The sequence below is a fragment of the Procambarus clarkii genome, chromosome 77 (genome assembly GCF_040958095.1).
Source record: "Procambarus clarkii isolate CNS0578487 chromosome 77, FALCON_Pclarkii_2.0, whole genome shotgun sequence".
Classification (NCBI taxonomy): domain Eukaryota; kingdom Metazoa; phylum Arthropoda; class Malacostraca; order Decapoda; family Cambaridae; genus Procambarus; species Procambarus clarkii.
The window spans coordinates 13321568-13336458 of record NC_091226.1 but is presented as its reverse complement, the minus strand read 5'-3'; the positions used below and the strand labels follow the sequence as shown (position 1 = coordinate 13336458).

Here is a 14891-nt window from a genome sequence, read left to right as displayed (position 1 = left end):
ACTGAACTTACTGGATCCCGTAGCCTCTCCGAGGCACAAACCAGGGTTTTACAACCCCCCCCCCCCCTGCATCGGTCTCAACCTTTTAACCCTGTCGTACCTCAGTCGATTAAGGCAGTGTCTGGGATGCTCCCGGACGCAGGTTCGAATCCTCGTCACGGCCCTTGTGGATTTGTTCATTCGATGCATCACGTTAGTGTGATGTGTGTGTGTTATTCTATGATTCTAAGGTGCAAAATTTTGTACTTGGGTACTTACATTGCTGCCCTGGAGTACAGGAACTGTACCCTGCACTGCCAGTTTGAAGTCCATTACAAAGATAAGGTCATGAACAAGACAGTGTATAAATTAGTTGCACCGCTCCAGGTATCTTGCACTGGCAAGTCTGAAAGTCCTAATGACTGGGCGTTACAATGAAATGTTGCAGATAGTATTTTTTATATTAACGCATTTAGGTACATCTGCATTCATGTAGCTACCGTAATGTTTAAGATGCAGATACTCCTCTGACCAATTTGTTCAAAGTAGGACGGGCTATGGTGAGCCCGCAGTGGACTTACCTGGCGCAGGTGCGGGGCAAGTAGCACGGGCTATGGTGAGCCCGTAGTGGACTTACCTGGCACAGGAGCGGGGCAAGTAGCACGGGCTATGGTGAGCCTGTAGTGGACTTACCTGGCACAGGAGCGGGGCAAGTAGCACGGGCTATGGTGAGCCCGTAGTGGACTTACCTGGCACAGGAGCGGGGCAAGTAGCACGGGCTATGGTGAGCCCGTAGCGACGTAATGCTAAAAACTTCGCATCTCGCAGGATTGCTAGTCATACAGGGCCACGTGATCAGTATTCCCAGACTTGGGCGGACTCTACGGTGAAAGCAATTACCTTTTGAGTTACTTTGTCGGCCTGGACTGCAGGGTAGAAGCCGAGAATTGGACACTAAACCATTAATTCCATGGAGGGGGCTAGTTAAGGCTGTTCGCCTGGTAGGTAACAAGGTAACACCTCCTAGACAGATGAGATAGAACATCCTGACGAGGTTATATACCCTCGTGGACAGTAGGGAAGGAGAGGAATGAACATGGAATGATGTGTGGACGAATGTTAAAGCGGCTGCTGTAACACGGGTGCCACTGCCTCACATACACTAATTTATCCATGACCTGGGGTGGAGAGGGCTAGTGTAGCCACGGTCAACCACACCTTTCTGTCTAGTGTCTGAGTGGTGGTCCTCTGGTGGTCCTCTGGTGGTCCCCTGGTGGTCCCCTGGTGGTTCTCTGGTGGTCCCTCTGGCGGTCCCCTGGTGGTCCCCTGGTGGTCACCTGGTGGTCCCTCTGGTGGTCCCTCTGGTGGTCCCCTGGTGGTCCCCTGGTGGTCACCTGGTGGTCCTCTGGTGGTCCCTCTGGTGGTCCTCTGGTGGTCCCCCTGGTGGTCCCCCTGGTGGTCCCCCTGGTGGTCCTCTGGTGGTCCTCTGGTGGTCCTCTGGTGGTCCTCTGGTGGTCCTCTGGTGGGTCTTGGCTACAGGCTCTCTATCAGTTTAGAGTACATTTAATTCCTAGTGATGTTAATATAATTTAACTTGTGATATTATATGGTTATTGGGAGTGAATGTGTGTAATATTTGTCAGTGGGGCAGGGGTGTTGTAGGGGAAGCTGGGGTGTTGTAGGGGAGGCTGGGGTGTTGTAGGGGAGGCTGGGGTGTTGTAGGGGAGGCTGGGGTGTTGTAGGGGAGGCTGGGGTGTGGTAGGGGAGGCTGGGGTGTTGTAGGGGAGGCTGGGGTGTTGTAGGGGAGTCTGGGGTGTTGTAGGGGAGTCTGGGGTGTTGTAGGGGAGGCTGGGGGTGTTGTAGGGGAGGCTGGGGGTGTTGTAGGGGAGGCTGGGGGTGTTGTAGGGGAGGCTGGGGTGTTGTAGGGGAGGCTGGGGTGTTGTAGGGGAGTCTGGGGTGTTGTAGGGGAGTCTGGGGTGTTGTAGGGGAGTCTGGGGTGTTGTAGGGGAGTCTGGGGTGTTGTAGGGGAGTCTGGGGTGTTGTAGGGGAGTCTGGGGTGTTGTAGGGAGTCTGGGGTGTTGTAGGGGAGTCTGGGGTGTTGTAGGGGAGTCTGGGGTGTTGTAGGGGAGTCTGGGGTGTTGTAGGGGAGGCTGGGGTGTTGTAGGGGAGGCTGGGGTGTTGTAGGGGAGGCTGGGGAGTTGTAGGGGAGGCTGGGGTGTTGTAGGGGAGGCTGGGGTGTTGTAGGGGAGGCTGGGGGTGTTGTAGGGGAGTCTGGGGGTGTTGTAGGGGAGGCTGGGGTGTTGTAGGGGAGGCTGGGGGTGTTGTAGGGGAGGCTGGGGGTGTTGTAGGGGAGGCTGGGGGTGTTGTAGGGGAGGCTGGGGGGTGCTGTAGGGGAGGCTGGGGGGTGCTGTAGGGGAGGCTGGGGGTGTTGTAGGGGAGGCTGGGGGTGTTGTAGGGGAGGCTGGGGGGTGCTGTAGGGGAGGCTGGGGGTGTGTTGTAGGGGAGGCTGGGGTGTTGTAGGGGAGGCTGGGGTGTTGTAGGGGAGGCTGGGGGTGTTGTAGGGGAGGCTGGGGGTGTTGTAGGGGAGGCTGGGGGTGTTGTAGGGGAGGCTGGGGGTGTTGTAGGGGAGGCTGGGGGTGTTGTAGGGGAGGCTGGGGGTGTTGTAGGGGAGGCTGGGAGTGTTGTAGGGGAGGCTGGGGTGTTGTAGGGGAGGCTGGGGGTGTTGTAGGGGAGGCTGGGGGTGTTGTAGGGGAGGCTGGGGGTGTTGTAGGGGAGGCTGGGGGTGTTGTAGGGGAGGCTGGGGGTGTTGTAGGGGAGGCTGGGGGTGTTGTAGGGGAGGCTGGGGGTGTTGTAGGGGAGGCTGGGGGTGTTGTAGGGGAGGCTGGGGGTGTTGTAGGGGAGGCTGGGGGTGTTGTAGGGGAGGCTGGGGGTGTTGTAGGGGAGGCTGGGGGTGTTGGTAGGAGGGTGTGGTGATGGGCAGAGTGCCAGGCTGGGGCCACACCTGTGATTCATGGTGCCGGGGCGTCTGATACGGACCATTCAGCGGTCTCCCTCCCGTCAAAGACCTTGGGGCACTGACTGTTATGGGCGTGACGGTGACAGTTGTACAGTAACGTGGACAGTCATTGTCTCTCTGGTTATCTTGAGATGATTTCGGGGCTTTAGTGTCCCCGCGGCCCGGTCCTCGACCAGGCCTCCACCCCCAGGAAGCAGCCCGTGACAGCTGACTAACACCCAGGTACCTATTTTACTGCTAGATAACAGGGGCATAGGGTGAAAGAAACTCTGCCCATTGTTTCTCGCCGGCGCCTGGGATCGAACCCGGGACCACATGATCACAAGTCCAGTGTGCTGTTCGCTCGGCCGACCGGCTCTGGACGAAGGTTGACCCTTCCCTTAATGCAACTATTCTAATACGTTTCCCATACCTGTCTCACTCCCGCCATATCTTCTACTATCATCCCCCATTATGTCACCTGTCACACCCCAGTCCTTATCACCCATTAATTGATGCTACCAGCCTCCTGTCTCTCTCCATCTCTACCTTTTCTCTATCCCTCCCCATCATTACTCCCTACTGCCTTTCCACTATTGTATGGCATTACATACAATAGTGGAAATACAATTATACATACAGTACATGCTAGTACATACAATACCAGGCATTGTATGTACTAGCTCTATCTATATATCAATCCATTAATGTAACATCACTTGTATGTATGTACCTTACCTGAATAAACATATTTATTTATTTATTTATATTACCAACTCTAGCATACTCTTCCTACTGCTTAACCCGCTCCCCCTTCCCCTAATATCATTCATCTTATAATCAAGTCTAGTTTCTCTGTCTCCAATTGTGTCTTAAAGTCGGCTCCCGCCTTGGCCACCTACTTCACCGCGCTTCCATCAAACTTCATACAGTGTTTAAAATCATTTATGTAGTCAGAAAACTCGTACTAGATTTCCTGATCGTCAAATTTAATTTGGATATATTATTAACTTGCTTTTGGCAATGGCTAGAGGGAATGTCTTGTATTACAGACTTGCAGTGCAGTTGTTTGGCGATATTGGTGAAGGGAGGTGCGGAAGACGGCCCGCCCTCGGCTGTTTACCTTTAAGGTGTTGGGACTCGGTTATTTGGGTGGCTGGGTTGGGGAAGGAGGGAGTAGGGGGGGGGGAGGGGGGGGGCAGGAATGGTAAACGAAGCGAGGTTGGTCTCACAAGTCTGCGTTGGCCCCGTTGTTGCTTTCTCGCTTGACATCTTTAAGTCGTGTTTATTGACCGCTGGCGCTCTTGCTTCGCCACTGTAATTTGACGTGACAATTTTAATACGCTTCGGGTCATGTATGACGGCGGGTTAATGTGCCACAGTCAAGACATTTACAGCTCGTCACTTCTAGTTGATCTTCCGCCGTCACTTTATTCCCAGTAATGCATGCCAAGAATGTAGGAGTAAGAGGGCGGTGTTTTGAAAGTAGGTTGGCCTCCTGTATCACACAAACACGCCAGCGCTTTCATTGGCCAGTGAAGCGCAATATTTAGTTTTATTAGACACTTGTAGCACATGTGTATCTCCACCCGTGCACTGTAGGCTGGGTGAGCTGCACAGTGCTCACATAGTCACGCTCCATGTTCCCTCTCTCCCTTAACACGTGTTCCCGCACAGTACCTGTCGCCGGGTACTGGGTCCCAGTTTACGGATGACATGAGGGGCTGGTACGGGCTTACCTCAATGGCCTGGATATATCAAAGACATTATACTCAATAATTAATTGTATTTGGAGGGGTTCGTGTGGAAGCCGTATTCAGGTCGTAACCCTGGAAACACAAACCGAAACTGTCTCTATTTTTCGCTTTTTAAAACTTGTAATAAAGTTGTTACATCTTGCCTTAACATGTTTATGACGTATTAGAACGTTGTTACAACTTGCTATATTGGTTGCTATAACTGGTTAGATGGTGTTAAAACTTGTTTGAACGTTGTACCAACGTCGTATTTTCGGTGTGTGTTTGGCGGGAAGCAATGGGTTACATGAATTGTCTGACTGGTTCTTAAGACCTTCAGCTGGAACTTAACATAGGATTTTGTTGACTGCTTCGACAGTTACTGATGAGGTTTGTTCACGTTTTAGACTGTACATATTGTGCACGGACGTGATACAAAATTAAGGAAGTTTGTCCTCTATGGTTTAGTAGTGTATATTGGGACAATTATAGAAGAGTTTCAGGGACATGTTCACGCAAGTCTAGCGTAAATTTCTTAGGGCGAGAGGCGCTGCATTCTCGCGGAAGGTGACGGAATGTGATCTTGCTCCGAGGCTTTGTTACGAAGGCGTCGCACCATCCTCTTTAACAGCGGGCGGGTGTGTGTGTGTGTGTGTACTCACCTATATGTACTCACCTATATGTGCTTGCAGGATCGAGCATTGACTCTTGGATCCCGCCTTTCTAGCTATCGGTTGTTTACAGCAATGACTCCTGTCCCATTTCCCTATCATACCTAGTTTTAAAAGTATGAATAGTATTTGCTTCCACAACCTGTTCCCCAAGTGCATTCCATTTTTCTACTACTCTCACGCTAAAAGAAAACTTCCTAACATCTCTGTGACTCATCTGAGTTTCCAGTTTCCACCCATGTCCCCTCGTTCTGTTATTATTACGTGTGAACATTTCATCTATTTCCACTTTATCAATTCCCCTGAGTATTTTATATGTCCCTATCATATCTCCTCTCTCCCTTCTTTTCTCTAGTGTCGTTAGGTTCAGTTCCTTCAGCCGCTCTTCATATCCCATCCCTCGTAACTCTGGGACAAGCCTCGTCGCAAACCTCTGAACCTTCTCCAGTTTCTTTATGTGTTTCTTCAGGTGGGGGCTCCATGATGGCGCGGCATACTCTAAGACGGGTCTCACGTAGGCAGTGTAAAGCGCCCTAAAAGCTTCCTCATTTAGGTTTCTGAATGAAGTTCTAATTTTCGCCAGTGTAGAGTACGCTGCTGTCGTTATCCTATTTATATGTGCCTCAGGAGTTAGATTAGGTGTCACATCCACTCCCAGGTCTCTTTCTCGAATCGTTACAGGTAGGCTGTTCCCCTTCATTGTGTACTGTCCCTTTGGTCTCCTGTCACCTGATCCCATTTCCATAACTTTACATTTACTGGTGTTAAACTCCAGTAGCCATTTCCCTGACCATCTCTGCAGCCTGTTTAAGTCCTCTTGGAGGATCCTACAATCCTCGTCTGTCACAACTCTTCTCATTAATTTTGCGTCATCTGCAAACATTGACATGTATGATTCCACTCCTGTAAACATATCATTTACGTAAATTAGAAAGAGGATTGGTCCCAGCACCGATCCTTGAGGTACTCCACTTGTTACAGTTCGCCAGTCCGACTTTTCGCCCCTTACCATTACCCTCTGGCTCCTTCCTGTTAGGTAGTTCTTCACCCATACTAGGGCCTTTCCGCTTACTCCTGCCTGCCTCTCAAGTTTGTATAGCAGTCTCATGTGCGGTACCGTATCAAAGGCCTTTTGGCAGTCAAGAAATATGCAGTCTGCCCAGCCTTCTCTGTCCTGCCTTATCCTTGTTACTTTATCATAGAATTCTAAAAGGTTTGTTAGGCATGATTTCCCTGTCCAGAACCCATGTTGGTGCTTGTTTACAAACCCAATGCTCTCCAGGTGCTCAACAAGTCTTAGCCTAATTATTCTTTCAAGAATTTTGCAGGGGATGCTTGTCAGTGATACGGGTCTGTAGTTAAGTGCCTCCTCCCTATCACCCTTTTTGAAAATCGGTACGACATTTGCCTCCTTCCAGCAACTGGGCAATTCTCCCGTCATAAGTGACTCATTAAAGATCATTGCCAGAGGCACGCTGAGAGCCTGCGCTGCCTCTTTGAGTATCCACGGTGATACTTTGTCTGGTCCAACAGCTTTATTTGCATCCAGTGTTGTCAACTGTTTCATTACATCCTCTGCTGTCAGCTCTATATCCGATAGTCTTTCATCTTGGGTAATCTCTTCTAACAATGGGAGCTGCTCAGGCTCGGTTGTGAACACTCCATGGAATTTTGCATTCAGTATGCATTTTGCATTCAGAATTTTGCATTGTGTGTGTGTGTGTGTGTGTGTGTGTGTGTGTGTGTGTGTGTGTGTGTGTGTGTGTGTGTGTGTGTGTGTGTGTGTGTGTGTGTGTGTGTGTACCGTGCGGGAGCACACACCTCCACCACACACACCTTGTACTAACAGCAGGTGTGTGTGTGTGTGTTGTACCATGCTGGAGCCCACACTCCATTGACAAATGGAATGCATTAGGCAGTAATGTGGTGGAGGCTGACTCCATACACAGTTTCAAGTGTAGATATGATAGAGCCCAATAGGCTCAGGAATCTGTACACCAGTTGATTGACAGTTGAGAGGCGGGACCAAAGAGCCAGAGCTCAACCCCCGCAAGCACAACTAGGTGAGTACACTCCACCCCACACACACCTTATATTAACAATATCTTTGGTTGCTCGTTAACTGTGCCAGTAATAGAAGCATTCTTAATATTGCTATAAATAAAATATTTCGATCGTTATTCAAATGATTTTGCTGGTTATTCTTAGTTTCCTTGCTACATTAAAAGTAACTGCTTTTGGGTTTGTAGTGAGTATTGGGCGTGAATTTCTAAGACCACGTTGTGTGGTAAGAAAGGTAGGAAGATAAACAGAGAATAATAAGAAATAGAGGTTTGGTGAGGGGATGGGTATGTAGGAGGGGAAGCCTCAGAAAGGCTTACGTAGGAAAGCCAAGTAGGAAGAAGACAGACTTAAGATCTAATTGGTGCTTGGTACTTTGACGTGGAGTAATTAGTCAAGCCGTGACACGGTCCTCCACCCTCCTTGGGCAGTGAAATGGTGGAGGTAGACTCTATACACAGTTTCAAATGTAGATTTCATAGAACCCAATAGGCTCCAGAATCTGTACACGAGTAGATTGACAGTTGAGAGGCGGGACCAAGGAGCCAAAGCTCAACCCCCTTAAGGACAACTAGGTACCCCCAGTGCTCAGTAGTCGCTACACAGGGCTCTCAACACCTCGACATTTAGAGATCCGCACTTCTCCTTTATTAGCAGTGCTTAATGTGTAAGTTTGTGCGTACACAAATACATATATAAGGGTTTAGACTGTGCTTGGTATGGTGTCAATGGAGGTGCGTGGAGGGTGTCAATGGAGGTGCGTGGAGGGTGCCAAGATGACAGCAACAGGGGTCAAGGCTCTCAAGATGACGAGTGGCTGGGACCCCGGCTGTCAGCCACGGGAGGGGGTCCAGCTGTCAGCCACGGGAGGGGGTCCAGCTGTCAACCACGGGAGGGGGTCCAGCTGTCAGCCACGTGAGGGGGTCCAGCTGTCAGCCACGGGAGGGGGTCCAGCTGTCAGCCACGGGAGGGGGTCCAGCTGTCAGCCACGGGAGGGGGTCCAGCTGTCAGCCACGGGAGGGGGTCCAGCTGTCAGCCACGGGAGGGGGTCCAGCTGTCAACCACGGGAGGGGGTCCCAGCTGTACAGTAAGCCATGTGACATGTTATCCAGCGTCTTAGCTACTGTATCTTCCGCCAATCCAAGATTTAAGCACTTCGTCTTCGTCTTCACAGCCAGCTTATGGAATGAACTGCTACCATATGCTTTTCTTCGAGATATTTGTTCCCTAATCTTTCAAGACCCGTCTGTGGAGCACTTTGTTGACTACCGATAAATTGTTGCTTTCCCGGGGTAAATTAAATTTTTTAATTAATTATTGTAAATGCAAGGAAGAGGAATAGAGGGAAAGGGTAGCAGTCAGTTATCCAGAGAATGGGTAGTAAGTTGTTCATGGGAATCTTGCTTACCTCCTCCTGGCATGTGGAGATTTTCTTAGTCGAGGGACCTTTCCTTCCCTGACAACATGAGCCAACTTGGCATATGTCAAGGAACTTCATCTTCAACAGCCATTCTCTTGTACGAATTTGATCCGCAAATTCTGATTTTGTTAAGAACTTCGACCCCTCACATTGATAACTCGATCGTGTTGTATATTCTGCTCAAGTTTTCTCTTGAAATACGAGGAAATCTTTTGACTGAGCTTGGTTAAATGATCCAAGAGTTTTTGTGATAGAGTTGATGTGTGTGGTTGGTGGTGGTGGTGGGCTGGTTGATGTATGGTGGGTGGTGGTAGGTGGGCTGGTTGACATAAGGGTGGTGGTGGGTGGGCTGGTTGATGTAAGGTTGGTGGTGGTGGGTGGGCTGTTTGATGTAAGGTTGGTGGTGGTGGGTGGGCTAGAAGATGTTTTGTTGGTGGTGGTGGGTGGGCTGGTTGATGTATGGTGCGTGGTGGTAGGTGGGCTGGTTGACATAAAGGTGGTGGTGGGTGGGCTGGTTGATGTAAGGTTGGTGGTGGTGGGTGGGCTGGAAGATGTTTTGTTGGTGGTGGTGGGTGGGCTGTTTGATGTAAGGTTGGTGGTGGTGGGTGTGCTGGTTGATGTATGGTGGGTGGTGGTGGGTGGGGTGGTTGACGCAAGGTTAGTGGTGGTGGGCAAAGACGCTTCATGTCACCAAAGATATCTTATAATCAGGTCTTTGATATCTGGGATAATTTTAGAAACGCGATGACTACTCAGATACCGCCTTCTTCCCTGCTTCTATCCTATATGATATATAATTTTTGTTATATTGTAGTTATAGTTTGTGTAATTTTTAAGTTATAACATTGTTGATATTGAATATATATATATATATTTATACAAATAATACAGTGGCAGAGCCTGGTGATATATAATTGCTGAGACATTTAGTATTGTATCTTAGTGGTAGGTGGATGACGGGTGTCATAATTTTCTCATCCCCCCAGGTGAGAGAGTGGGTGATGGTGATGGCTTGGTGGCAGGCGGGCCCAAGTGTGAGTCACTATGTTGCACTATCTCTTATCGCTGTATATCTGTCGTCTGTATACGGGTGGATGTGTGTGGGTGTTACGGGTGGATGTACGTGTACGGGTGGGTGTATGTGTACGTCTGGATGTGTGGGGGGTGTCACGGTGGATGTGTGGGGGTGTCACGGTGGATGTGTGGGGGTGTCACGGTGGATGTGTGGGGGTGTCACGGTGGATGTGTGGGGGTGTTACGGGTGGATGTACGTGTACGGGTGTATGTGTACGTCTGGATGTGTGGGGGTGTTACGGTGGATGTGTTCGGGGTGTTATGGTTGATGTGTATGGGTGAATGTGTGTGTGTGTATATGGGTGGATATGTGTGTGGGTATACGGGTGGATATGTGTGGGTGTAGGGAGCGCACTTTCGTATTCTTACCCCATTAACCGCAATCAACATATCAGTGATCAGGAGCCGGTGCTTTGCGGTATAAATCAGTGACAAGCTCTACGGATTTTCCAGATGAACTGCGTCACTAGGTCATTTTTGTGTGTGTGTGTGTGTGTGTGTGTGTGTGTGTGTGTGTGTGTGTGTGGGTGTGTGTGTGGACAGTGATTATCTTCGAGACGGTAAACAGGTGTTTATTGAGTCTTCAAGCATCACAGCCGTCAGTATGAACTCCATTTGGACGCATTTACTATACGACAGATGTTTGAAGTGGTTATATATTGAGAACGAAATATACGTATGATATTGAATGGTAGAATGGTATTCGACGACATGGTGACTGTATTATAGGCAGTTAATTTCAACTGTGGTTACAAAATTTTTAAAGAATTTGTAGTTGGATTAAACAATAATATTTTAACAGTGCAATTAAAATACCTAATGAAATAGAGTCGCTACTTAGTAAATGTTTTCTCGCAGACTTTGTAGTGTGATGTTACAGGCTGCTCGCCTGTAACTGGTCCGATACAGGTTCATAACTGGTTCATAACCAGCTTAAGTGGTTCACTGTGATTGACGGGGTGTTGAGTGCTCTTCAGGTGTCTGAGACGCGCTCTAGTCGCTGGTTCGCGAAGGAGAACCAATGTAACTCTTTTGTAATATAATTACGAATTTAAACTAGATTCATACTAGAGGCCAAATGGTGATTCTCAAAATTAATTAAAAAAATTAATGTTATGGGCTCTTTAAAGGAGCTTTAATATTATTAACCAAGTATATATGCGTATTAATTGTATTTTTGTAATTGGGAAAATATAAAAGTTGATCAGAAAGTACGTAATTTGTTTCGTGTAGCTGATAAAAGATTATCACTCGAACATAAAAAATTGGAGGTCCTAAGTACATTGGTCTATCCATCACTTCTGATAGAAGACAACGTTACAAAGCTTCGGATCAAAGCTAGGTTCGAATCCTCGTCACGGCCCTTATGGATTTGCTCAATGTTACAAAGATTAAACTATTACAAAGATTATCACTGTAAATTACAGGCGATGAGTCACAATAACGTGGCTAAAGTAAGTTGACTAGACCACACTAGAAGGTGAAGGGACGACGACGTTTCGGTCCGTCCTGGACCATTCTCAAGTCGATTGTCAATTCACTGTGATCAATTCACTGTAAATTGTAGCGAGTGGGAGGATATGGCTGTCTCCACTACAACCATGTTGTATCGTGAACCGTTCCTCATTTGTGCAATTTCAACTATAAATGTATTAATTTATTTCCATGGATTATAAATAGCATGGGAGTTTGATTGTATGTGGGCGTGTATGTGCGTATGCGGCCGCGTGCGTGCATGCATGCTTGCTTATCTATTCGTGCTTAGCTAGTGGTGCTTGCTGGGAGAGGTGTCTGACTCTTGGGCCCTTTGGTTTTAGAGTCAGTCTCGTGGTAAATCTTCGCACATTCTCAAGTGTGTGTGTGTGTGTGTGTGTGTGTGTGTGTGTGTGTGTGTGTGTGTGTGTGTGTGTGTGTGTTACATGGTTTAGGTTTGCTGTAGAAGTTGCATACAATATACACACACATTTGGTGTGTGTATTATGAGTGGTTTTCTTATTTAGGTCCATACATAGCATTATTATGGAGACTTGACCTGAGCCTCAGGTAGGCTATGGTACACGTTCACTACCGGTTATTTTTTCGGTTGTTCTGTCTTGTAGATGGTTTTCCCCTCAGGAGGATTCTGCCACCATTTTCTTAAGTTTTATTATTAATTTGAAACAGCATTAGCCTGACCTTTCTTGCAATCCTGGGACCAGATTCACGAAGCAGTTACGCAAGCACTTATGAACGTGTACATCTTTCCTCAATCTTTGACGACTTTGGTTACATTTATTAAACAGTTTACAAGCATGAAAACTTGCCAATCAACTGTTGTTATTGTTATAAACAGCCTCCTGGTTCTTCGGAGCTCATTAACTGTTTAATAATTGTAAACAAAGCCGTCAAAGATTGAGAAAAGATGTACAGGTTCGTAAGTGTTTGCGTAATTGCTTCGTGAATCTAGTCTGTTTTTATTCCATGCTGGTCTAACATTGACTCTCGAAGACCCTCGTATATGCTTTGTTACAATTTCAGACCCTTCCCGGTCAGTAAAGTATATTTGCAACTAATATACTGATATACTGTGGGGCTTTTATTGAAGGTCTTCCCTTACTCTTGAAGACTGATGTTTACTCAACATTTCATCCGTTATCATATATAAATTTACATATCATACGGATGATATGTAAACATATCATCCGTTTTGCCACCGTGTCAGGCTCGCTAGACATTCTTAGCCTTGTGAAGCTTACTGTTTTCTACTTATTCACTTATTTTGTTCATATATTCCAGCAGTCAGTGCCTGATCTCCAGTGCCTTGCGACGGTCTATCGTCTCAGATGTTAGTCGGTAATTTAGTGGATTGTGCCTATGCCTCAGTCTTAAAAATATGTGCTACATTGCTCATTTTCCAGAGGTAAGGTAGCTCCCAGTGTCCAATGTGTTGGAGGCCACATTAGTGTTTGTATTATTTTGTTTTATTTAACATTGCCGCTGCTTCTTTCAGTACTGCGGGTGAGAAGCGAGGTAGCTGCGGGTGTCTTCGTTATGTGTAGGTGGTGCGGGTGTACTTCACTACTTCTCTGTTGCTACACTTACCCTTAGTCTTACTGACCCTCTCTTCTGTCGTCAGGTAGGTGCTCTGGCTCAAGTGTTCACCCTTCCTCAAGTCTCTCCCTACTTGTGCACTTGTTCTCCGGTCTTCGTTCTTATCTCTTGCTTCGTAACCGCTACGTACATCCGGGTGTTACTATGTGATACTTTAGGTGTGTTGGGGGAGGGGGGGGGGGGTGTTTGTAGAGGGGGGGGGTTGTGTTTGTGGGGGGAGAGGTAGGCGTGTGTGTGTGGGGGGGGAGAGGTAGGTGTGTGTGTGTGTAGGGGAGGTGTGTGTGTGTGTGTGTGTGTTTGTAGGGAAGGTGTGTGTGTATGTGTGTGTGCGGGGGAGATGTACATGTTTATGATACACAACGTTATTATTATCTTCGTTATTCATTAAGGTTTGCGTTCAGTAATTCCTATTTTAAGAAGTGTTTTGCACGCACTTTTGAAGTAGTAAACATTGGATGTATGAGAGAGTTGCGAAGACCTCCACAGCTGGGTGCACGCGGCACTTCCTGGAAACATTATCACTGGTAGTTTTTGCACGATTATCTGTGCAACATTTTATGGTGGACATTAAAGAGTGGGTGACTGGTCAGGGGGGGTGCCAAGAGTGGTGACTGGTCAGGTGCCAAGAGTGGTGACTGGTCAGGTGGGGTGCCAAGAGTGGTGACTGGTCACGTGGGTGCCAAGAGTGGTGACTGGTCAGGGAGGTGCCAAGAGTGGTGACTGGTCAGGTGCCAAGAGTGGTGACTGGTCAGGGGGGTGCCAAGAGTGGTGACTGGTCAGGTGCCAAGAGTGGTGACTGGTCAGGGGGGTGCCAAGAGTGGTGATTGGTCAGGTGGGTGCCAAGAGTGGTGACTGGTCAGGGGGGTGCCAAGAGTGGTGACTGGTCAGGTGCCAAGAGTGGTGACTGGACAGGGAGGGTACCAAGAGTGGTGACTGGTCAGGTGCCAAGAGTGGGTGACTGGTCAGGGGGGTGCCAAGAGTGGGTGACTGGTCAGGGAGGGTGCCAAGAGTGGGTGACTGGTCAGGGGGGGTGCCAAGAGTGGTGACTGGTCAGGGGGGGTGCCAAGAGTGGTGACTGGTCAGGGAGGGTGCCAAGAGTGGGTGACTGGTCAGGGAGGGTGCCAAGAGTGGTGACTGGTCAGGGAGGGTGCCAAGAGTGGTGACTGGTCAGGGAGGGTGCCAAGAGTGGTGACTGGTCAGGGAGGGTGCCAAGAGTGGGTGACTGGTCAGGGGGGTGCCAAGAGTGGTGACTGGTCAGGGAGGGTGCCAAGAGTGGTGACTGGTCAGGGAGGGTGCCAAGAGTGGGTGACTGGTCAGGGGGGGTGCCAAGAGTGGTGACTGGTCAGGGGGGTGCCAAGAGTGGTGACTGGTCAGGGGGGGTGCCAAGAGTGGTGACTGGTCACGTGGGTGCCAAGAGTGGTGACTGGTCAGGGAGGGTGCCAAGAGTGGTGACTGGTCAGGGAGGGTGCCAAGAGTGGTGACTGGTCAGGGAGGGTGCCAAGAGTGGGTGACTGGTCAGGGAGGGTGCCAAGAGTGGGTGACTGGTCAGGGAGGGTGCCAAGAGTGGTGACTGGTCAGGGAGGGTGCCAAGAGTGGGTGACTGGTCAGGGAGGGTGCCAAGAGTGGGTGACTGGTCAGGGAGGGTGCCAAGAGTGGGTGACTGGTCAGGGAGGGTGCCAAGAGTGGTGACTGGTCAGGGAGGGTGCCAAGAGTGGTGACTGGTCAGGGGGGTGCCAAGAGTGGGTGACTGGTCAGGTGGGTGCCAAGAGTGGGTGACTGGTCAGGGAGGGTGCCAAGAGTGGTGACTGGTCAGGGAGGGTGCCAAGAGTGGTGACTGGTCAGGGAGGGTGCCAAGAGTGGTGACT

The 14891-nt window shown here is 49.1% G+C and overlaps 1 protein-coding gene across 10 annotated transcripts in view; it reads left to right on the top strand.

Moving 5' to 3' along the window:
* Positions 1 to 14891, top strand: part of LOC123747157 (ELAV-like protein 1) — a 300388-nt gene that overhangs the window by 220764 nt on the left and 64733 nt on the right. For 6 of the 10 annotated variants that reach the window (XM_069313929.1, XM_069313927.1, XM_069313928.1 and 3 more), the window contains one exon: positions 9849 to 9896. The exons of the other annotated variants lie outside the window; for them this stretch is intronic. In XM_069313929.1, coding sequence (XP_069170030.1) covers positions 9849 to 9896 — 48 coding nt within the window. The remainder of the gene's footprint in view (positions 1 to 9848; positions 9897 to 14891) is intronic. 10 annotated transcript variants of the gene reach the window in all.